The 23,425-nt window shown below is 38.7% G+C and overlaps 1 protein-coding gene across 1 annotated transcript; it reads right to left on the bottom strand.

The window, feature by feature from the left end:
• Window positions 1-6,184: 6,184 nt before the first annotated feature.
• On the bottom strand, window positions 6,185-8,528 carry LOC106563846 (GTPase IMAP family member 9). The gene is made up of 3 exons (XM_014129747.3): window positions 8,348-8,528; window positions 7,763-7,834; window positions 6,185-7,380 (listed from the first exon to the last, which is right to left on the bottom strand). Exons 1-3 carry the CDS (start codon window positions 8,373-8,375, stop codon window positions 6,443-6,445), a joined length of 1,038 nt encoding a protein of 345 aa, XP_013985222.3. The 5' UTR covers window positions 8,376-8,528; the 3' UTR covers window positions 6,185-6,442.
• Between the last annotated feature and the right edge of the window lie 14,897 nt (window positions 8,529-23,425).

The raw sequence follows: 23,425 nt of genomic DNA, 5'->3' as shown, positions 1-23,425 counted from the left end.
CTGAATTTCCACTGCTGTTTCACTGACAGAACAAAGGTTGTTATGAAGATCTCTACTGACATCTACTGGTTGAGAAGCAGAAGGAGGGAAGACTGCATATAATGTTTATTATTGTTTTAGTGTGTGTGGTTAGGTCTGTATCTGTCAGCTGGTCAGCATCTCTAGGGTCAGTTAGCTGTATGTAGTTCATGCAATAAGAAGATTTCTCAGAAACAATTTACATCTTTTGCTGGAATATTTAAGACTAGGATTTCATTTTGTACACAACCAGAATACAAGGTTCAAACTGCTATTCAAGAAGGAAGGGATAGAATGAAGGTAAAAATACCAAGTCACATCACAGCTGTGAGTATGAGATGACATGTTAGTTTCCATACCTATACATGTACTGCTGGTATGTTTAAGTCATATCACTGACACAAATCACCTTACATCCCAATTAGTGATTCTGCACCTGGCCTTGATTTGCAGGTTGTTGGTTCGACTCCCAGTGCTGCTCTGGAAAATCCAGAAGTGAGCCGGCAACTTGAGGGCTGCTGGTGTCAGAATATCAAGTGCTGCCTACTGCTGTTGTGCCCTTGAGCAAGGCACATACTGTAACTGCTTCAGGGGTGCTGGTCTGCAGCCGACATTGTACTGCTCTCGTGTGTGTTATATGAGGAGGGTTAGGAATTGAAAAATACACATTACCATTTTTAATGATAGATGGACAACAAAGTTCCAAATCTATTATATTCGGTGTTTGTGAAGGTAGAGCAGACACCTGGGTACATTCACCTTGAATACCAATATCTGATCTGGTGTTCCTGATTGGTCCAATTCTAACTCTGTGTTGAGTTCTATTCTTTCCACAAAATGGCAGATCTGATGTGTTTTACTACATTGTCTGAGGCATGAATATTAATGTCTCAGTGTGCGAACGAATGACCTGTTATTCTAAAGTCTAAAACAGTATCATTATTAGTCCCACATACTTCACATATTTTATCTCCAGATCAGAACTCTTCCATTAACATCAGTATCACATCAGATGTGATGGTAAATGGAGTCTCTCAGCAGTGGAGATAAATGATACATACCTTACATTCAACATCATTGGTTATCAGCCTGTTAGTACTGTTTGTCCTCTCATGGGTCATAAATGTATAAAATCATATAAACCCTTTGATAGAGAGCACATAATAAACCACAAACACATCAGGTGAGGTCAAGGTTTCATTTATCTGATGTCTGCGTCTTTCTGTACAAGTGAACAAAGCACAGTGAGACTTACATTTATATCTGATGTCTACATATTTCTGTACAAGTGAACAAAGCACAGTGAGACTTACATTTCCACATATCTCACTGTTGACATTCAACAAATGTGAGGAGTGAGGCCTATGAAGTAGACAAACTGGTTTCCTTGACAACTTTGTTATATAATACATGCCTCCCAAAATTACACACTTGTGTTTTTTACAGAGTAATGAACCTGGATAGATATGATTCTTGCCATTGTTAAGAACAGAAAAAACTGCAGTTTAGTTGAGTTTATTTCAAGATTGTAAAATGCAGTTTGAAATACTGTCCATTACCAGCTATGCAACATGACTGCAGTATTCAACACCCCTCTCACATGCAGACCAAATCATTACATTTAGTAATAGTGGACCAGCCCCAACAGTTGTTGGTCTATAAACAGAGTATGTGGAGGGAGTGTTTTGATGTTATAGAATGATTAAGAATAAGATGGTAGACTGTAGAAGAGTTAACACCAAAGATAGGGTGGCAGGTAGCCTAGCGGTTAGAGCGTTGGGCCAGCAACCTGAGCTGTCAAGGTGAAACATCTGCCAATGTGTCCTTGAGCAAGGCATTAAACCCTAATTTGCTCCAGGAGGGTGACCCTGTTAAACAACTCATTTCACTGCACCTATCCGCTGTGTGACAAAATATTTTTGTTGGCAACACTTCCTATGAATAAACTTTTCATAATGCATTATAAGCTAATTTATTAACTCCTTATGAGCTATGCATAATACATTGTAATGCAGTTTATTCACTAATACCTGCTCACAAACATTTTGCTGTTCATAGAGCATTATAACCAAGACTGTAAAATACCATATGAAGTTAAATGTTATACTGGTCTATATGAAATAGAGAATGATATGTACTCTCCTCTCACACATATCTCTGTCTTGTTCACCTTGACACCATTTTATAAAAGGGTATTTTAATATAGAATGACATCATTATGAAGAGGGGATTCATAGGAAGATGCATTCCTATCTACTGTGCATGTTCTAACTGCCCAATCAGAGCTCCTCCCATAGAGAGACAGGAAGTGGATCTGTAGTTCAAAAGTGCATCACAGGGAAATAACTGCTTTTTCTAGTCTTTGAATATATTTCTTAACGCCATCACACCAACTCCTCCTAACAACCCTGATAATCCTCCTAACACCACCTTCCTGTCAATCCACCAACTGCTGCTGCTCCTATGAAACCCATTGCTGTTCCAACTGATTTCCCAGTGTGGATCTCAGTACTTATAGTAGACCTTCCAACCCATGTTAAAATCTGTCCCCAGGCTATGTCTAAAAGTGTGTATGATCCAGCTCCCATTGCCTCAGCTAACACCCCTATCAGAGAACCCCTTATAAACTCTGTTACATTCACAGGGCCTTTGCTCCATACACAATTACCTCCCATGACCACTGCAACTAAAGCACTGAGCAGATAGAAATGCTTTGGTTTCATATATAAAATGGACAGAATTCTGCTATTAACATCTAGATCACATCAGATGTGATGGTAAATGGTGTATCTCAGCCAGTGGAGATAAGTGATGCACAGCTTGCAAAATACATGTCTGACTCAATGGTTGGCAGTCAGTTGTCATCCATTCATTAAGACCAGAAGGCTGGTTGTCATCCATTCATTAAGACCAGAAGGCTGGTTGTCATCCATTCATTAAGACCAGAAGGCTGGTTGTCATCCATTCATTAAGACCAGAAGGCTGGTTGTCATCCATTCATTAAGACCAGAAGGCTGGTTGTCATCCATTCATTAAGACCAGAAGGCTGGTTGTCATCCATTCATTAAGACCAGAAGGCTGGTCGTCATCCATTCATTAAGACCAGAAGGCTGGTTGTCATCCATTCATTAAGACCAGAAGGCTGGTCGTCATCCATCCATTCATTAAGACCAGAAGGCTGGTTGTCATCCATCCATTCATTAAGACCAGAAGGCTGGTTGTCATCCATTCATTAAGACCAGAAGGCTGGTTATCATACCAAATATAACCTACTGTATGTCAATTGTTATGAATTTGTACTGTTAATAAATGTTTCTATAGGTTCTTGACCTTTAACATATTTTAAATGTGAACATGACGTTCCCTATGGGGACAATAGTCAGTAAAGAAAAGCATTCCGTTATAGCTGTAAGGTCAGAGACATCTCTGAATGAAGGACTCATGTCTCAAATAAAGAGTTGATTCTAAGGTTTGGATTTAATCTGTATCACTGAAGTTCCATAGGGCGGCGCACAATTGGCCCAGCGTCGTTTATTTGAACAGGGACAACGTACAACAAAAAAAGAAGTATCAGTACACTTGAGAAAAGATGTGTTCTACCAAATTTAGCCAACAGCTCATTTCCATCTGCAGTCCCCGGGCAGGTAAACATATAAACAAGAAAAACATTATATACGAACAGAAAACATACAAACATAAGACCTTTAAAAAAAAAAGATTAAAATGTATTAATAAAACAGAGATCAGGACATACAGATACATTTCCACACAGAAGTCAAGACATTGCACATAAGAATCATGTGACACATTGCTATTGAAGCTATGAGTTGTTAAAACACAGTTAAAACCTGTTGGGGCTCGGGGGCAGTATTGAGACACGAACGGGGTTCATTGCTAACCTGTAGCCCCAACAGGTTAAAACAGCAACGAAAAGGTTTATAAGTGGCTCCAAACCTGCTGTTGTTTTAACCAGCTTTTCACTGTGTAAACCACCGACACTAATCAAATCAAACTTTATTTGTCACATGCACCGAATACAACAAGTGTAGACTTTACTGTGGGCCTTCCCTGTGGCTCAGTTGGTAGAGCATGGTGTTTCCAACGCCAGCATAGTGTGTGCAACGCCAGGGTTGTGGGTTCGATTCCCACGGGGGCCAGTACAAAAAAAATTACAAATAATGCATGAAATGTATGCATTCACTACTGTAAGTCGCTCTGGATAAGAGCGTCTGCTAAATGACTAAAATGTAATGATGTAATGTAAATGCTTACTTACAGGCCCTTAACCAACAATGCAGTTGAAGAAGAGTTAAGCCACACATTTTAACTTTTCTGTAAGTTGGTTCTACACACGGGAACGGAACACTTTCCATTCACTGATCCCCTATTATGTGACCACATAGATAGTAAAGTAGTCACTTCACTGCTCCTCTAGTATGTGACCTCATAGATAGTAAAGTAGTCACTTCACTGCTCCTCTAGTATGTGACCTCATAGATAGTAAAGTAGTCACTTCACTGCTTAAGGATTGTGGAACAAGTAAGTAAACATTCAAAACGCAGCTTCAAGTCTGAAAATGTACAAAAACTTTAAAAAGTTGTTTCTTGAGAATTAAACAAATGTTGATGAGTATTCATATTTGGAGCAAAAATGTTCAATGTACACTTTTACAGAAATTGAAATGGTTTGTTTGATTGTTTCTCCTGCTTGTGACCAACTTATCATGCGAGAAAATATCATAGCATCTATATAAACCTTGTGTGTTAAGACTATTTCTCATACGTCTAAAGTTGGACAAGTTAAATGTAGAGTCTAATACCCCAACCAGGGACTTATATTCAGACACAATATAGTTGTTTTCCTGCCTTAACAAAGACAGCTAATGCTCTGAGAGGATACTGTTGAAATTCCGTTTAATCGCCTAAGTTGTGGCAATTACAATAATTGAACACATTCTAGCCATACAATGGAGACCTGATTGTTGCATTTTTGTGAAGGATTGTGTCAGTTTCCCTTTAAATGTGGAATGTGTTAGAGCTGTAACATCACCAGCAGCATAGCCTCTGAGTAATCAATTTCATTTTTTTTCTTATATTGTCAAGAAAACAAATGTCAAAGGATAGATGGTTCAAAATTGTACACAAATATTCATATATCATCTGCATATAATTACATTGTATGGGTTGTTGTTGCCAGCTTGGGTTGTCAATACCAGCAAGGTTTCTTATCAAAGCTCAGGCTGAGAGCCAGATGCAGAAACAGGAGGCAGATAGTACGAGTCTCAGAGTTTACTATAGTCAGGCAAAAAGGTCAAAATCTAAATCAGAGTCAGGCAGGTACAGGACCACAGCCAGGATCAGGGTCAGGACAGGCAGAAAGGTACAGGACGACAGGCAGGATCAGGGTCAGGACAGGCAGAAAGGTACAGGACCACAGCCAGGATCAGGGTCAGGACAGGCAGAAAGGTACAGGACGACGGGCAGGATCAGGACAGGCAGAAAGGTACAGGACGACAGGCAGGATCAGGGTCAGGACAGGCAGAAAGGTACAGGACGACAGGCAGGATCAGGGTCAGGACAGGCAGAAAGGTACAGGACGACGGGCAGGATCAGGACAGGCAGAAAGGTACAGGACGACAGGCAGGATCAGGGTCAGGACAGGCAGAAAGGTACAGGACGACAGGCAGGATCAGGGTCAGGACAGGCAGAAAGGTACAGGACGACGGGCAGGATCAGGACAGGCAGAAAGGTACAGGACGACAGGCAGGATCAGGGTCAGGACAGGCAGAAAGGTACAGGACGACGGGCAGGATCAGGACAGGCAGAAAGGTACAGGACCACAGCCAGGATCAGGGTCAGGACAGGCAGAAAGGTACAGGACGACGGGCAGGGTCAGGACAGGCAGAAAGGTACAGGACGACGGGCAGGATCAGGACAGGCAGAAAGGTACAGGACGACAGGCAGGATCAGGGTCAGGACAGGCAGAAAGGTCAGAACTGGGAAGACTGAGAAAAACTAAAACTAGAGCACAGGAAACGCGGGAACTCGCTGGTAGGACTTGACGGGACAATACGAAACTGGCAACAGACAAACAGAAAACGCAGGTATACATTTACATTACATTTCAGTCATTTAGCAGACGCTCTTATCCAGAGCGACTTACAGTAGTGAATGCATACATTTCATTTCATGCATTTCATGCCAGTACAATTTCATGTGAATTGTACTGGCCCCCCGTGGGAATAAATACACGGGGGATAATGATGGGAGATGGGAGACACCTGGTGGGGGGTGGAGACCAGCACAAAGACAGGTGAAACAGATCAGGGTGGGACGGTTCCTGGTGGATTCAGCGAGTGGGTTCATAAGTGACCACAAATAATAGTGGGGAGAAATAAACACAACCATCACAATCACCAGCTATTTCAGAGATGGAGATCCTGTAACTTCTTATAGACCTCTGTGGACATCCCTTTGTTATCTTGGATTAACTCTGCTTCCTCCCTCACAGCCCTCAACTTCCTCTCATAGTAACGCTTGTGTTCCATGATTCGCCAGATTTTGTTTTGATCCAGGAGTTGTAGTTCTTTCAGTTTCTTCTCTTCTTCCTCCGTTGACTGCTTCAGTGCCTTAATTTTACTCTGTAGTTTCTTCAATTCCTCCTGGTATCTGGGAGGCAGTTTCTTCTCTTCGTCTTGTAGCTTCCGCAGTTCTTCTTCATACTGCTTCCTCAACTCTTCTTCCCTGGTACTAAGCGTTCTCTCCACCTCTTGGTATTTGTCATTGGTGTAGTGGTCTTGACCGTTTACTGCCACCATGTGGTCAATTTTCTCAAAGAAGTCCAGAACTTGTCCCCTGTTTTCCATCTTTGTGTTGTCAAAAACATGGTACCTTCCACCACACTGGTCCACAAGTGTCTGGAGATCATCCTGAGCTTCATTCACATACTGCTTTATGCCACCTTCACCCAACTCATCTCCATGGGTGAAGAGGATCATGGTATACTTGTTAGCTTCTTCTCCAAACAGTACCCTGATTTTCTTTACCGCGTTCTGTTCCTCCTTTGTGAAAGGCCCTACGTTCATGACCAATACGACTGCATGGGGACCAGGTGAAGTCATGTTGATACATTTACTGATTTCTGTCTCTAAGTAACTGTCAGAGTGGCTTGTGTCAAATAATCCTGGTGTGTCCACTAGCCAGACCTGTCTCCCTGCCATCTCTTCTGTCTCCTTACGACACTCCTTAGTTACAGAAGAACTAGATCGATCATCTCTAAAAGCTCTCCTCCCCAGGATTGTGTTTCCTGAAGAGCTTTTTCCAGCGCCTGTCTTCCCCACCAGCACGATCCTGGTCATGGACACTACAGGAGAGAAGTAAAGGAGAAAACATGAGTGATGTTACATCATGGGGTGGCAGGTAACCTAGCGGTTAGAGCATTGGACTAGTAACCGAAAGGTTGCTAGATCAAATCCCTGAGCTGACAAGGTAAAAATCTGTGGTTCTGCCCCTGAACAAGGCAGTTAACCCACTGTTCCTAGGCCGTCATTGTAAATAAGAATTTGTTTTTAACTGACTTGCCTAGTTAAATAAAAAATGGTTGGCATAGTAGTGGGTCTCCCATAAGGAATGTAAATACAGATGGCTGCCAAATTGAAATGTGGATAATCAAACGCACAAGAAATTATGACTATTTGATTAAACTATTGGTAAACGTTCAAAAAAATATATATTTTTCTACTTACTGTCTGGACCATCACTTTTGGAGTTTCTTCTTCTACCCAGAGTCTGTTTATCTGTGTCTTCATCCTTCTCCACTACAGAATGACACATTGAATACATCACATAAAATACATACTGCAATATTAACAGGTTATTCAATCCTCTTGTCTGTTATACGCTCATGTTCATGTCAATTTAAAACCTTGAAAGTTTAACTTCCAATGTGATGTTTTTTTCTTCAGTTTTACGTATGCTACTTCCTATAAAGTTTCACAGTTGCAGTGATACTGCCTGGGTTTTGGAACAAATAACTTTAATCTGCAATGATGTGGTTATTCATTCCCACTGGACTGTCTAACTAATAGAAAAACTGTGTCCAAGATGGGGATGGAATATATTCATACTCCCAAGATAAAAATACCCGTCGTTATACTACTTCATGTTATTACACACTTTTTACAGCAACTTAAATGAAAGTGAAAGTAGAATGACTTGGGAGTGACGATGTTATAGAAGTAAACTGAGGTGCTCAAAAACATATTTAAATGTTCACAACAATAGCTAGTAAGTATGTGTACTGTTGGCATCATTAAATAAAGTCAACTTACAGGGTTTTGTTGTGCTTGATGAAGCCATTTTGTCAGATTTTATTTTCCCGGTACCGTCACCACGTTAACGATGACCTCCCTCTGCTGTTTAGTCAAATCCACTCCCTCCCTCTGCTGTTCAGTCAAAGTCACTCCCTCCCTCTGCTGTTGAGTCAAAACCACTCCCTCCCTCTGCTGTTCAGTCAAAGCCACTGCCATTTGGAGGGAGGAAGTAGAACTACATTTCAACAAGAAAAAATATGGAGATGAACTAGATTACATGAAACAGTCACCCTTCAATAAATCCTAAACCAGACCATAGTTATGGACTATTATCAACGACTATGAAACAGACGAGAAAAGTTTCAATAAACTAGAAGAGTTTAGTTTCTGTACCGATCCATGCAAAGCTGCCAAACCTTGTTCAACATTGCAGCTCTGAACATAGCCTTCATGTAATGAGTAGCAGTAAAGTTAATGATTGACAATGAGAGCATGAGTTATGGCTCAAAGGAAACATACTTTATTAGTTTGAAAGTCTACATAAATGGAAGGTGTAGTAGGGAGGCCAAATGCTATAGTGTGATTCAGTGTGAACACATAGTTAAATACAAAGGTAGAGATATAGGCATTTCATCTGTTCACTCTCAGAATAAAAGGTGCCTTAGAAGGGATCTTTGGCTGTCCCAATAGCAGAATGCTTTTGAAGAACCCTTTTTTGGTTGTAAGTAGAACACTTTTGGTTCCAGGTAGAACCATTTAGGGTTCCATGTAAAACCATTTCTACAGAGGGTTCTACTTGGAAGAAAAAATGATTCTCCTATGGTGACAACCGAAGAGGCCTTTTGGAACCCTGTTTTTCTAAGACTGTATGTAGTATGACTCATTATGTAGACATTGTATTAAACTAAGGTAAAGATATAATCATTTCATCAGATCATTAAAATGTATCATTACATGACTCAAGTGCTACAGGTTCAGTTTCATGAACAGTGAGTTATATAAACCTCTATCAACAAAAAGACAAATGAGGGTATTAGGGTCAAGTGCCGTGAGCATAATCCATAGCAAGAGCTTCATGAATAGACTTCATCAACATCACCACCACCTTCATCAACATCATCAACACCACCACCACAAGTGAACCTGGCGGCCTCCAAAATGGCACCCTAATTCCCTACTACATAGTGCACTACTTTTAACCAGACACATATGGGGCCCTGGTCAAAAGTAGTGCACTACATACGGAATAGGGTTCCATTTGGGAGTCAGACCCTATCTACGTGTGTCTCATGGCAGCTTGGTAGATAATCAGCCTCTGACCCCACCAGGACCTCTGACCCCACCAGGACCTCTGACCCCACCAGAGACAGGAACCCCACCACAGGCCTCTTAGCCAGGACCGGACATCCCGGGCCAGCTAGGGCTCTACAGGGCCGATGCAGAGGCCCACTGGAGGTGGAATCTCATTGTCAAATCAAATCAAATGTTATTTGTCACATGCGCCGAATACAACAGGTGTAGACCTTACAGAGAAATGCTTACTTACAGGCCCTTAACCAACAATGCAGTTAAGAAAAATACCCCCCAGAAATAATAGATAAAAGTAACAAATAATTAAAGAGCAGCAGTAAAATAACAATATATATATACATACAGGGGGGTACCGGTACAGAGTCAATGTGCGGGGGCACCGGTTAGTCGAGGTAATTGAGGTTGTGCTGGATGATGTTCAGGTACTGGGACAGAGAGGCCTTAAGGTTGGCCTCATCCTGGACAGGGCCGTACAGGCCGAAGGTCTCCCTGGTCGTTCAGGGAGGAGGTGAAGTAACACTTCATATTCACCTCCAATGTGGTTAGCTAAAAAGATGACAAGATAATTCACACATTCATCATTCAGGGTTACTATCAAACAGATAGTGTCTCATTTCTGGTTCCTCCATAACTTGTTTCCTGCTTATAGCAGGGCATGTTTACAGGAATCCTTTCTCTAACTATAAATCACATTACTTAATGACAAAATTATTCTGCAGTGAGAGTGTAATGCAAGTCAAGGTGTCCTTGGATGAATTTCAACAACATTTATAACCAGCATTGTTAAATGAACTGTTAGAATACCAAGACTAACTGCAGTCAAAACATGGTGGAACAAAGCCAGACTGCAGTAACTTCACTTAGTAACTTCACTTACTGCTGTTTACCTTGGTTTTTACTGGGATTTTGTAGTTACTTCAAATTTGTCACTCCATGTTCTCTGAAACGGAATACAGTTGAACCAGGACACTTTGTCACAAGATAAAACGCATACTACCAAGCCTGATTTCGGTCTTAACTCATCATTTACCAAATGTGTGACAACAATTTGCAATTCTCTGGCAGAATAGTTGGAAACATAATCCCAATTCTTCTTTATGGATTACATTTCAACATTGTCTTCTTTTAGGGAGTGAACTGGTCTGGTCAGATTGAATTACATCAGGCTCCGAGTTCAGGCCATCCCGATCACGACACACGACACCATGAGACAGCCAGTGATCTATAAACACGGCACAATCCTGCTGAGAAATTATGGTTGGTTTCACATTGAAACGCAAATACCCAGATAATGGTAAGAAAGATAGCAAACAAAATATTGAATCGTTTAATATAACTTCAATACAACATTTAAAACATTACTACATAAAAACATTAAATACAGCTGGAATGTAGTTAGAATTCTCCAAACAACCAGAAAGTTGGATCAACACATTTAGATATATAGATACTTCACTTTGCTTTTGCATTACCCATATAGTTGTTTAAGGTCATACCAAGGCAGAGTGCAGTATCAGTATTTTAAGGGGTCATAGGTCAGATCGGTGGTCATGGTTGATATGTATAAAATATGACTTTATAATAAGATAATGCATCAGGGCATTATCACTTATCTACCTGTACACCATATTTGGCTGGACAGCAAAACACTTAAAAGCTATTTTTCCTCAGTTTTACTGTTTACTAGTTTTACTGGTTATACTGGTAACAAAGGAACTTACAAATACCCTGATTTTAGAATAAGGATGGTACATTAATACAATTAATTATTTCCACGTGTCATAATAAACATCATGTGTTTTAATAATAATAATATAATATATCATTAATAATGTTTTGAACCTCATACAACTGCCTACACTGCCACCCAAAGGGCTGCACTTGAAAACAATAACACATCAAAACAGAGCAATACCTTTTGTTTAATCTTTAGTCTCATTTTTTAAAGATGGTCCATAAAACATTTAGCTATTTGATTTTGAATTTTAGGAACCCTTTAAGTATAATTATTTTTAAATGATTTTATAAAAAATTGGTTTTGGCCTCATGGGCTATAGATTGAGAGGGGGTCAAATACTTACTTCCCTCATTAAAATGCAAATCAATTTATAAAATTTTTGACATGCGTTTTTCTAGATTTTATTGTTGTTATTCTGTCTCTCACTGTTCAAATAAACCTACCATTAAAATTATAGACTGATCATTTCTTTGTCAGTGGGCAAACATACAAAATCAGCAGGGGATCAAATATTTTTTTCCCCCCCACTGTACAACAAAAACATGAACATTAATCTCAGAAGTGAGAAGGGATTCGTTGCACCAGATTTAGCTAACAGATCATTTACATCTGCAGTCCCCAAGCAGTGAACATGTAAACATGTATAAAACAGTTATGTCCTACCCTGTCTACCCCCTGCTGAGCAGGTCCCGAGGCAGAGGAGGGATATCATGAGTTAGGACCACGCCTCATGGAGAGGGAGGGGCCTTGGTCATCAGACTGTACCTGAGTGGCGGGGTTGGCAGGGGGTCCGACAGGCAGTGGTGCAAAGTACTTAAGTAAAAATACTTTAAAGTACTACTTAATGTACTTTTTGGGGGGTATCTGTACTTTACATTAATATTAATATTTTTTACAACTTTTACTTCACTACATTCCTAAAGAAAATGATGTACTTTTTACTCCTTACACCCAAAAGTACTCGTTACATTTTGAATGCTTAGCAGGACAGGAAAATGGTCCAATTCACGTATTTATCAAGAGGACATTCCTGGTCAGCCCTACTGCCTTTGATCTGGAGGATTCACTAAACACAAATGCTTAGTTTGTAAATGATGTCTGAGTGTTGGAGTGAACCCCTGTCTGTCTGTAAATGATGTCTGAGTGTAGGAGTGTACCCCTGTCTGTCTGTAAATGATGTCTGAGTGTTGGAGTGTACCCCTGGCTATCAGTAAATGATGTCTGAGTGTTGGAGTGTACCCCTGGCTATCAGTAAATGATGTCTGAGTGTTGGAGTGTACCCCTGGCTGTGTGTAAATGATGTCTGAGTGTTGGAGTGTGCCCCTGGCTATCTGTAAATGATGTCTGAGTGTTGGAGTGTACCCCTGGCTATCTGTAAATGATGTCTGAGTGTTGGAGTGGACCCCTGGCTATCTGTAAATGATGTCTGAGTGTTGGAGTGTACCCCTGGCTATCTGTAAATGATGTCTGAGTGTTGGAGTGGACCCCTGGCTATCTGTAAATGATGTCTGAGTGTTGGAGTGTTCCCCTGGCTGTCTGTAAATGATGTCTGAGTGTTGGAGTGTTCCCCTGGCTGTCTGTAAATGATGTCTGAGTGTTGGAGTGTACCCCTGGCTATCTGTAAATAATGTCTGAGTGTTGGAGTGTACCCCTGGCTATCTGTAAATGATGTCTGAGTGTTGGAGTGTACCCCTGGCTATCTGTAAATGATGTCTGAGTGTTGGAGTGTACCCCTGGCTATCAGTAAATGATGTCTGAGTGTTGGAGTGTTCCCCTGGCTATCTGTAAATGATGTCTGAGTGTTGGAGTGTGCCCCTGGCTATCTGTAAATGATGTCTGAGTGTTGGAGTGTACCCCTGGCTATCTGTAAATGATGTCTGAGTGTTGGAGTGTGCCCCTGGCTATCTGTAAATGATGTCTGAGTGTTGGAGTGTACCCCTGGCTATCTGTAAATGATGTCTGAGTGTTGGAGTGTACCCCTGGCTATCTGTAAATGATGTCTGAGTGTTGGAGTGTGCCCCTGGCTATCTGTAAATGATGTCTAAGTGTTGGAGTGTACCCCTGGCTGTCTGTAAATTTAAAAAAGCATGAACATTGTGCCTACTGGTTTGCTTAATATAAGTAATTAGAAATGATTCCTACTTTTACTTTTGATAGTTAAGTACATTTTTGTAATTACATTTACTTTTGATACTTAAAACCAAATACTTAGACTTTTACTGGGTGACTTTTACTTGAGTCATTTTCTATTAAGGTATCTTTACTATTACTCAAATATGACAAATTGGGTACTTTTTCCACCCCTGTCGACAGGTTAAGAGTCTCACTTGTGGTGGCAGGTCATGTGATCATGTGATTATGACGAGTCAGGACCAGGACCAGTGGATCTTTTTCCACTTTATGTCCTTGGTTAGGTGTGTGTGTGTGTGTGTGGTAGACTTGCTTTGCCAGTCTCAGATCATTTTGCTTTGGCTGTTAAGATTACATCATACATAAGATGAATTGTTTCTCAGACCAAGTCACTAGTTATAACAGATTAATTGTTTCCCTTACCAAATCACTAGTTATAACAGATGAATTGTTTCCCAGACCAAGTCACTAGTTATAACAGATGAATTGTTTCCCAGACCAAGTCACTAGTTATAACAGATGAATTGTTTCACAGACCAAGTCACTAGTTATAACAGATGAATTGTTTCCCAGACCAAGTCACTAGTTATAACAGATGAATTGTTTCCCAGACCAAGTCACTAGTTATAACAGATGAATTGTTTCCCAGACCAAGTCACTAGTTATAACAGATGAATTGTTTCTCAGACCAAGTCACTAGTTATAACAGATGAATTGTTTCCCAGACCAAGTCACTAGTTATAACAGATGAATTGTTTCTCAGACCAAGTCACTAGTTATAACAGATGAATTGTTTCCCAGACCAAGTCACTAGTTATAACAGATTAATTGTTTCACAGACCAAGTCACTAGTTATAACAGAGTAATTGTTTCCCAGACCAAGTCACTAGTTATAACAGATGAATTGTTTCTCAGACCAAGTCACTAGTTATAACAGATGAATTGTTTCTCAGACCAAGTCACTAGTTATAACAGATGAATTGTTTCTCAGACCAAGTCATAACAGATTAATTGTTTCCCAGACCAAGTCACTAGTTATAACAGATTAATTGTTTCTCAGACCAAGTCACTAGTTATAACAGATGAATTGTTTCCCAGACCAAGTCACTAGTTATAACAGATGAATTGTTTCCCAGACCAAGTCACTAGTTATAACAGATGAATTGTTTCTCAGACCAAGTCACTAGTTATAACAGATGAATTGTTTCCCAGACCAAGTCACTAGTTATAACAGATGAATTGTTTCCCAGACCAAGTCACTAGTTATAACAGATGAATTGTTTCACAGACCAAGTCACTAGTTATAACAGATGAATTGTTTCCCAGACCAAGTCACTAGTTATAACAGATGAATTGTTTCCCAGACCAAGTCACTAGTTATAACAGATGAATTGTTTCCCAGACCAAGTCACTAGTTATAACAGATTAATTGTTTCCCAGACCAAGTCACTAGTTATAACAGATGAATTGTTTCCCAGACCAAGTCACTAGTTATAACAGATGAATTGTTTCTCAGACCAAGTCACTAGTTATAACAGATGAATTGTTTCTCAGACCAAGTCACTAGTTATAACAGATTAATTGTTTCCCAGACCAAGTCACTAGTTATAACAGATGAATTGTTTCTCAGACCAAGTCACTAGTTATAACAGATGAATTGTTTCCCTTACCAAGTCACTAGTTATAACAGATGAATTGTTTCCCAGACCAAGTCACTAGTTATAACAGATGAATTGTTTCCCAGACCAAGTCACTAGTTATAACAGATGAATTGTTTCACAGACCAAGTCACTAGTTATAACAGATGAATTGTTTCCCAGACCAAGTCACTAGTTATAACAGATTAATTGTTTCCCAGACCAAGTCACTAGTTATAACAGATGAATTGTTTCTCAGACCAAGTCACTAGTTATAACAGATGAATTGTTTCCCAGACCAAGTCACTAGTTATAACAGATGAATTGTTTCACAGACCAAGTCACTAGTTATAACAGATGAATTGTTTCCCAGACCAAGTCACTAGTTATAACAGATTAATTGTTTCTCAGACCAAGTCACTAGTTATAACAGATGAATTGTTTCTCAGACCAAGTCACTAGTTATAACAGATGAATTGTTTCCCAGACCAAGTCACTAGTTATAACAGATGAATTGTTTCTCAGACCAAGTCACTAGTTATAACAGATTTATTGTTTCCCAGACCAAATCACTAGTTATAACAGATGAATTGTTTCACAGACCAAGTCACTAGTTATAACAGATGAATTGTTTCCCAGACCAAGTCACTAGTTATAACAGATGAATTGTTTCCCAGACCAAGTCACTAGTTATAACAGATGAATTGTTTCCCAGACCAAGTCAATAGTTATAACAGATGAATTGTTTCTCAGACCAAGTCACTAGTTATAACAGATTAATTGTTTCCCAGACCAAGTCACTAGTTATAACAGATGAATTGTTTCCCAGACCAAGTCACTAGTTATAACAGATGAATTGTTTCCCAGACCAAGTCACTAGTTATAACAGATGAATTGTTTCTCAGACCAAGTCACTAGTTATAACAGATGAATTGTTTCCCAGACCAAGTCACTAGTTATAACAGATGAATTGTTTCCCAGACCAAGTCACTAGTTATAACAGATGAATTGTTTCCCAGACCAAGTCACTAGTTATAACAGATGAATTGTTTCCCAGACCAAGTCACTAGTTATAACAGATGAATTGTTTCTCAGACCAAGTCACTAGTTATAACAGATGAATTGTTTCCCAGACCAAGTCACTAGTTATAACAGATGAATTGTTTCTCAGACCAAGTCACTAGTTATAACAGATGAATTGTTTCCCAGACCAAGTCACTAGTTATAACAGATGAATTGTTTCCCAGACCAAGTCACTAGTTATAACAGATGAATTGTTTCCCAGACCAAGTCACTAGTTATAACAGATGAATTGTTTCCCAGACCAAGTCACTAGTTATAACAGATGAATTGTTTCTCAGACCAAGTCACTAGTTATAACAGATGAATTGTTTCCCAGACCAAGTCACTAGTTATAACAGATGAATTGTTTCTCAGACCAAGTCACTAGTTATAACAGATTAATTGTTTCTCAGACCAAGTCACTAGTTATAACAGATTAATTGTTTCCCAGACCAAGTCACTAGTTATAACAGATGAATTGTTTCTCAGACCAAGTCACTAGTTATAACAGATGAATTGTTTCTCAGACCAAGTCACTAGTTATAACAGATGAATTGTTTCTCAGACCAAGTCACTAGTTATAACAGATGAATTGTTTCCCAGACCAAGTCACTAGTTATAACAGATGAATTGTTTCTCAGACCAAGTCACTAGTTATAACAGATGAATTGTTTCCCAGACCAAGTCACTAGTTATAACAGATGAATTGTTTCCCAGACCAAGTCACTAGTTATAACAGATGAATTGTTTCCCAGACCAAGTCACTAGTTATAACAGATGAATTGTTTCCCAGACCAAGTCACTAGTTATAACAGATGAATTGTTTCCCAGACCAAGTCACTAGTTATAACAGATGAATTGTTTCCCAGACCAAGTCACTAGTTATAACAGATGAATTGTTTCCCAGACCAAGTCACTAGTTATAACAGATGAATTGTTTCTCAGACCAAGTCACTAGTTATAACAGATGAATTGTTTCCCAGACCAAGTCACTAGTTATAACAGATGAATTGTTTCCCAGACCAAGTCACTAGTTATAACAGATGAATTGTTTCCCAGACCAAGTCACTAGTTATAACAGATGAATTGTTTCACAGACCAAGTCACTAGTTATAACAGATGAATTGTTTCCCAGACCAAGTCACTAGTTATAACAGATGAATTGTTTCTCAGACCAAGTCACTAGTTATAACAGATGAATTGTTTCCCAGACCAAGTCACTAGTTATAACAGATGAATTGTTTCTCAGACCAAGTCACTAGTTATAACAGATGAATTGTTTCCCAGACCAAGTCACTAGTTATAACAGATGAATTGTTTCTCAGACCAAGTCACTAGTTATAACAGATGAATTGTTTCCCAGACCAAGTCACTAGTTATAACAGATGAATTGTTTCCCAGACCAAGTCACTAGTTATAACAGATGAATTGTTTCCCAGACCAAGTCACTAGTTATAACAGATGAATTGTTTCACAGACCAAGTCACTAGTTATAACAGATGAATTGTTTCACAGACCAAGTCACTAGTTATAACAGATGAATTGTTTCACAGACCAAGTCACTAGTTATAACAGATGAATTGTTTCTCAGACCAAGTCACTAGTTATAACAGATGAATTGTTTCCCAGACCAAGTCACTAGTTATAACAGATGAATTGTTTCTCAGACCAAGTCACTAGTTATAACAGATTTATTGTTTCCCAGACCAAATCACTAGTTATAACAGATGAATTGTTTCACAGACCAAGTCACTAGTTATAACAGATGAATTGTTACCCAGACCAAGTCACTAGTTATAACAGATGAATTGTTTCCCAGACCAAGTCACTAGTTATAACAGATGAATTGTTTCTCAGACCAAGTCACTAGTTATAACAGATGAATTGTTTCCCAGACCAAGTCACTAGTTATAACAGATGAATTGTTTCCCAGACCAAGTCACTAGTTATAACAGATTTATTGTTTCCCAGACCAAATCACTAGTTATAACAGATGAATTGTTTCTCAGACCAAGTCACTAGTTATAACAGATGAATTGTTTCCCAGACCAAGTCACTAGTTATAACAGATGAATTGTTTCCCAGACCAAGTCACTAGTTATAACAGATGAATTGTTTCCCAGACCAAGTCACTAGTTATAACAGATGAATTGTTTCACAGACCAAGTCACTAGTTATATCAGATGAATTGTTTCCCAGACCAAGTCACTAGTTATAACAGATGAATTGTTTCTCAGACCAAGTCACTAGTTATAACAGATGAATTGTTTCTCAGACCAAGTCACTAGTTATAACAGATGAATTGTTTCCCAGACCAAGTCACTAGTTATAACAGATGAATTGTTTCTCAGACCAAGTCACTAGTTATAACAGATGAATTGTTTCTCAGACCAAGTCACTAGTTATAACAGATGAATTGTTTCTCAGACCAAGTCACTAGTTATAACAGATGAATTGTTTCCCAGACCAAGTCACTAGTTATAACAGATGAATTGTTTCTCAGACCAAGTCACTAGTTATAACAGATGAATTGTTTCCCAGACCAAGTCACTAGTTATAACAGATGAATTGTTTCCCAGACCAAGTCACTAGTTATAACAGATGAATTGTTTCTCAGACCAAGTCACTAGTTATAACAGATGAATTGTTTCCCAGACCAAGTCACTAGTTATAACAGATGAATTGTTTCCCAGACCAAGTCACTAGTTATAACAGATGAATTGTTTCCCAGACCAAGTCACTAGTTATAACAGATGAATTGTTTCCCAGACCAAGTCACTAGTTATAACAGATGAATTGTTTCCCAGACCAAGTCACTAGTTATAACAGATGAATTGTTTCACAGACCAAGTCACTAGTTATAACAGATGAATTGTTTCCCAGACCAAGTCACTAGTTATAACAGATGAATTGTTTCCCAGACCAAGTCACTAGTTATAACAGATGAATTGTTTCTCAGACCAAGTCACTAGTTATAACAGATGAATTGTTTCCCAGACCAAGTCACTAGTTATAACAGATGAATTGTTTCACAGACCAAGTCACTAGTTATAACAGATGAATTGTTTCCCAGACCAAGTCACTAGTTATAACAGATGAATTGTTTCCCAGACCAAGTCACTAGTTATAACAGATGAATTGTTTCCCAGACCAAGTCACTAGTTATAACAGATGAATTGTTTCCCAGACCAAGTCACTAGTTATAACAGATGAATTGTTTCTCAGACCAAGTCACTAGTTATAACAGATGAATTGTTTCCCAGACCAAGTCACTAGTTATAACAGATGAATTGTTTCTCAGACCAAGTCACTAGTTATAACAGATGAATTGTTTCTCAGACCAAGTCACTAGTTATAACAGATGAATTGTTTCCCAGACCAAGTCACTAGTTATAACAGATGAATTGTTTCTCAGACCAAGTCACTAGTTATAACAGATGAATTGTTTCCCAGACCAAGTCACTAGTTATAACAGATGAATTGTTTCTCAGACCAAGTCACTAGTTATAACAGATGAATTGTTTCCCAGACCAAGTCACTAGTTATAACAGATGAATTGTTTCTCAGACCAAGTCACTAGTTATAACAGATGAATTGTTTCCCAGACCAAGTCACTAGTTATAACAGATGAATTGTTTCCCAGACCAAGTCACTAGTTATAACAGATGAATTGTTTCTCAGACCAAGTCACTAGTTATAACAGATGAATTGTTTCCCAGACCAAGTCACTAGTTATAACAGATGAATTGTTTCCCAGACCAAGTCACTAGTTATAACAGATGAATTGTTTCCCAGACCAAGTCACTAGTTATAACAGATGAATTGTTTCCCAGACCAAGTCACTAGTTATAACAGATGAATTGTTTCCCAGACCAAGTCACTAGTTATAACAGATGAATTGTTTCTCAGACCAAGTCACTAGTTATAACAGATGAATTGTTTCCCAGACCAAGTCACTAGTTATAACAGATGAATTGTTTCTCAGACCAAGTCACTAGTTATAACAGATGAATTGTTTCCCAGACCAAGTCACTAGTTATAACAGATGAATTGTTTCCCAGACCAAGTCACTAGTTATAACAGATGAATTGTTTCTCAGACCAAGTCACTAGTTATAACAGATGAATTGTTTCCCAGACCAAGTCACTAGTTATAACAGATGAATTGTTTCCCAGACCAAGTCACTAGTTATAACAGATGAATTGTTTCCCAGACCAAGTCACTAGTTATAACAGATGAATTGTTTCTCAGACCAAGTCACTAGTTATAACAGATGAATTGTTTCCCAGACCAAGTCACTAGTTATAACAGATGAATTGTTTCTCAGACCAAGTCACTAGTTATAACAGATGAATTGTTTCCCAGACCAAGTCACTAGTTATAACAGATGAATTGTTTCTCAGACCAAGTCACTAGTTATAACAGATGAATTGTTTCCCAGACCAAGTCACTAGTTATAACAGATGAATTGTTTCCCAGACCAAGTCACTAGTTATAACAGATGAATTGTTTCTCAGACCAAGTCACTAGTTATAACAGATGAATTGTTTCCCAGACCAAGTCACTAGTTATAACAGATGAATTGTTTCTCAGACCAAGTCACTAGTTATAACAGATGAATTGTTTCCCAGACCAAGTCACTAGTTATAACAGATGAATTGTTTCCCAGACCAAGTCACTAGTTATAACAGATGAATTGTTTCTCAGACCAAGTCACTAGTTATAACAGATGAATTGTTTCCCAGACCAAGTCACTAGTTATAACAGATGAATTGTTTCTCAGACCAAGTCACTAGTTATAACAGATGAATTGTTTCCCAGACCAAGTCACTAGTTATAACAGATGAATTGTTTCTCAGACCAAGTCACTAGTTATAACAGATGAATTGTTTCCCAGACCAAGTCACTAGTTATAACAGATGAATTGTTTCCCAGACCAAGTCACTAGTTATAACAGATGAATTGTTTCTCAGACCAAGTCACTAGTTATAACAGATGAATTGTTTCCCAGACCAAGTCACTAGTTATAACAGATGAATTGTTTCCCAGACCAAGTCACTAGTTATAACAGATGAATTGTTTCTCAGACCAAGTCACTAGTTATAACAGATGAATTGTTTCCCAGACCAAGTCACTAGTTATAACAGATGAATTGTTTCCCAGACCAAGTCACTAGTTATAACAGATGAATTGTTTCCCAGACCAAGTCACTAGTTATAACAGATGAATTGTTTCCCAGACCAAGTCACTAGTTATAACAGATGAATTGTTTCCCAGACCAAGTCACTAGTTATAACAGATGAATTGTTTCCCAGACCAAGTCACTAGTTATAACAGATGAATTGTTTCCCAGACCAAGTCACTAGTTATAACAGATGAATTGTTTCCCAGACCAAGTCACTAGTTATAACAGATGAATTGTTTCCCAGACCAAGTCACTAGTTATAACAGATGAATTGTTTCTCAGACCAAGTCACTAGTTATAACAGATGAATTGTTTCCCAGACCAAGTCACTAGTTATAACAGATGAATTGTTTCTCAGACCAAGTCACTAGTTATAACAGATGAATTGTTTCCCAGACCAAGTCACTAGTTATAACAGATGAATTGTTTCCCAGACCAAGTCACTAGTTATAACAGATGAATTGTTTCCCAGACCAAGTCACTAGTTATAACAGATGAATTGTTTCTCAGACCAAGTCACTAGTTATAACAGATGAATTGTTTCCCAGACCAAGTCACTAGTTATAACAGATGAATTGTTTCCCAGACCAAGTCACTAGTTATAACAGATGAATTGTTTCTCAGACCAAGTCACTAGTTATAACAGATGAATTGTTTCCCAGACCAAGTCACTAGTTATAACAGATGAATTGTTTCCCAGACCAAGTCACTAGTTATAACAGATGAATTGTTTCCCAGACCAAGTCACTAGTTATAACAGATGAATTGTTTCTCAGACCAAGTCACTAGTTATAACAGATGAATTGTTTCCCAGACCAAGTCACTAGTTATAACAGATGAATTGTTTCTCAGACCAAGTCACTAGTTATAACAGATGAATTGTTTCCCAGACCAAGTCACTAGTTATAACAGATGAATTGTTTCTCAGACCAAGTCACTAGTTATAACAGATGAATTGTTTCCCAGACCAAGTCACTAGTTATAACAGATGAATTGTTTCTCAGACCAAGTCACTAGTTATAACAGATGAATTGTTTCCCAGACCAAGTCACTAGTTATAACAGATGAATTGTTTCCCAGACCAAGTCACTAGTTATAACAGATGAATTGTTTCCCAGACCAAGTCACTAGTTATAACAGATGAATTGTTTCCCAGACCAAGTCACTAGTTATAACAGATGAATTGTTTCCCAGACCAAGTCACTAGTTATAACAGATGAATTGTTTCTCAGACCAAGTCACTAGTTATAACAGATGAATTGTTTCCCAGACCAAGTCACTAGTTATAACAGATGAATTGTTTCCCAGACCAAGTCACTAGTTATAACAGATGAATTGTTTCCCAGACCAAGTCACTAGTTATAACAGATGAATTGTTTCCCAGACCAAGTCACTAGTTATAACAGATGAATTGTTTCCCAGACCAAGTCACTAGTTATAACAGATGAATTGTTTCCCAGACCAAGTCACTAGTTATAACAGATGAATTGTTTCCCAGACCAAGTCACTAGTTATAACAGATGAATTGTTTCCCAGACCAAGTCACTAGTTATAACAGATGAATTGTTTCCCAGACCAAGTCACTAGTTATAACAGATGAATTGTTTCCCAGACCAAGTCACTAGTTATAACAGATGAATTGTTTCTCAGACCAAGTCACTAGTTATAACAGATGAATTGTTTCCCAGACCAAGTCACTAGTTATAACAGATGAATTGTTTCTCAGACCAAGTCACTAGTTATAACAGATGAATTGTTTCTCAGACCAAGTCACTAGTTATAACAGATGAATTGTTTCCCAGACCAAGTCACTAGTTATAACAGATGAATTGTTTCTCAGACCAAGTCACTAGTTATAACAGATGAATTGTTTCCCAGACCAAGTCACTAGTTATAACAGATGAATTGTTTCCCAGACCAAGTCACTAGTTATAACAGATGAATTGTTTCCCAGACCAAGTCACTAGTTATAACAGATGAATTGTTTCCCAGACCAAGTCACTAGTTATAACAGATGAATTGTTTCCCAGACC

Source organism: Salmo salar, chromosome 11 (genome assembly GCF_965601325.2).
Source record: "Salmo salar chromosome 11, fSalSal1, whole genome shotgun sequence".
NCBI lineage: Eukaryota > Metazoa > Chordata > Actinopteri > Salmoniformes > Salmonidae > Salmo > Salmo salar.
The sequence above is the reverse complement of the archived record's forward strand: the minus strand, read 5'-3'. Positions and strand labels throughout refer to the sequence as shown.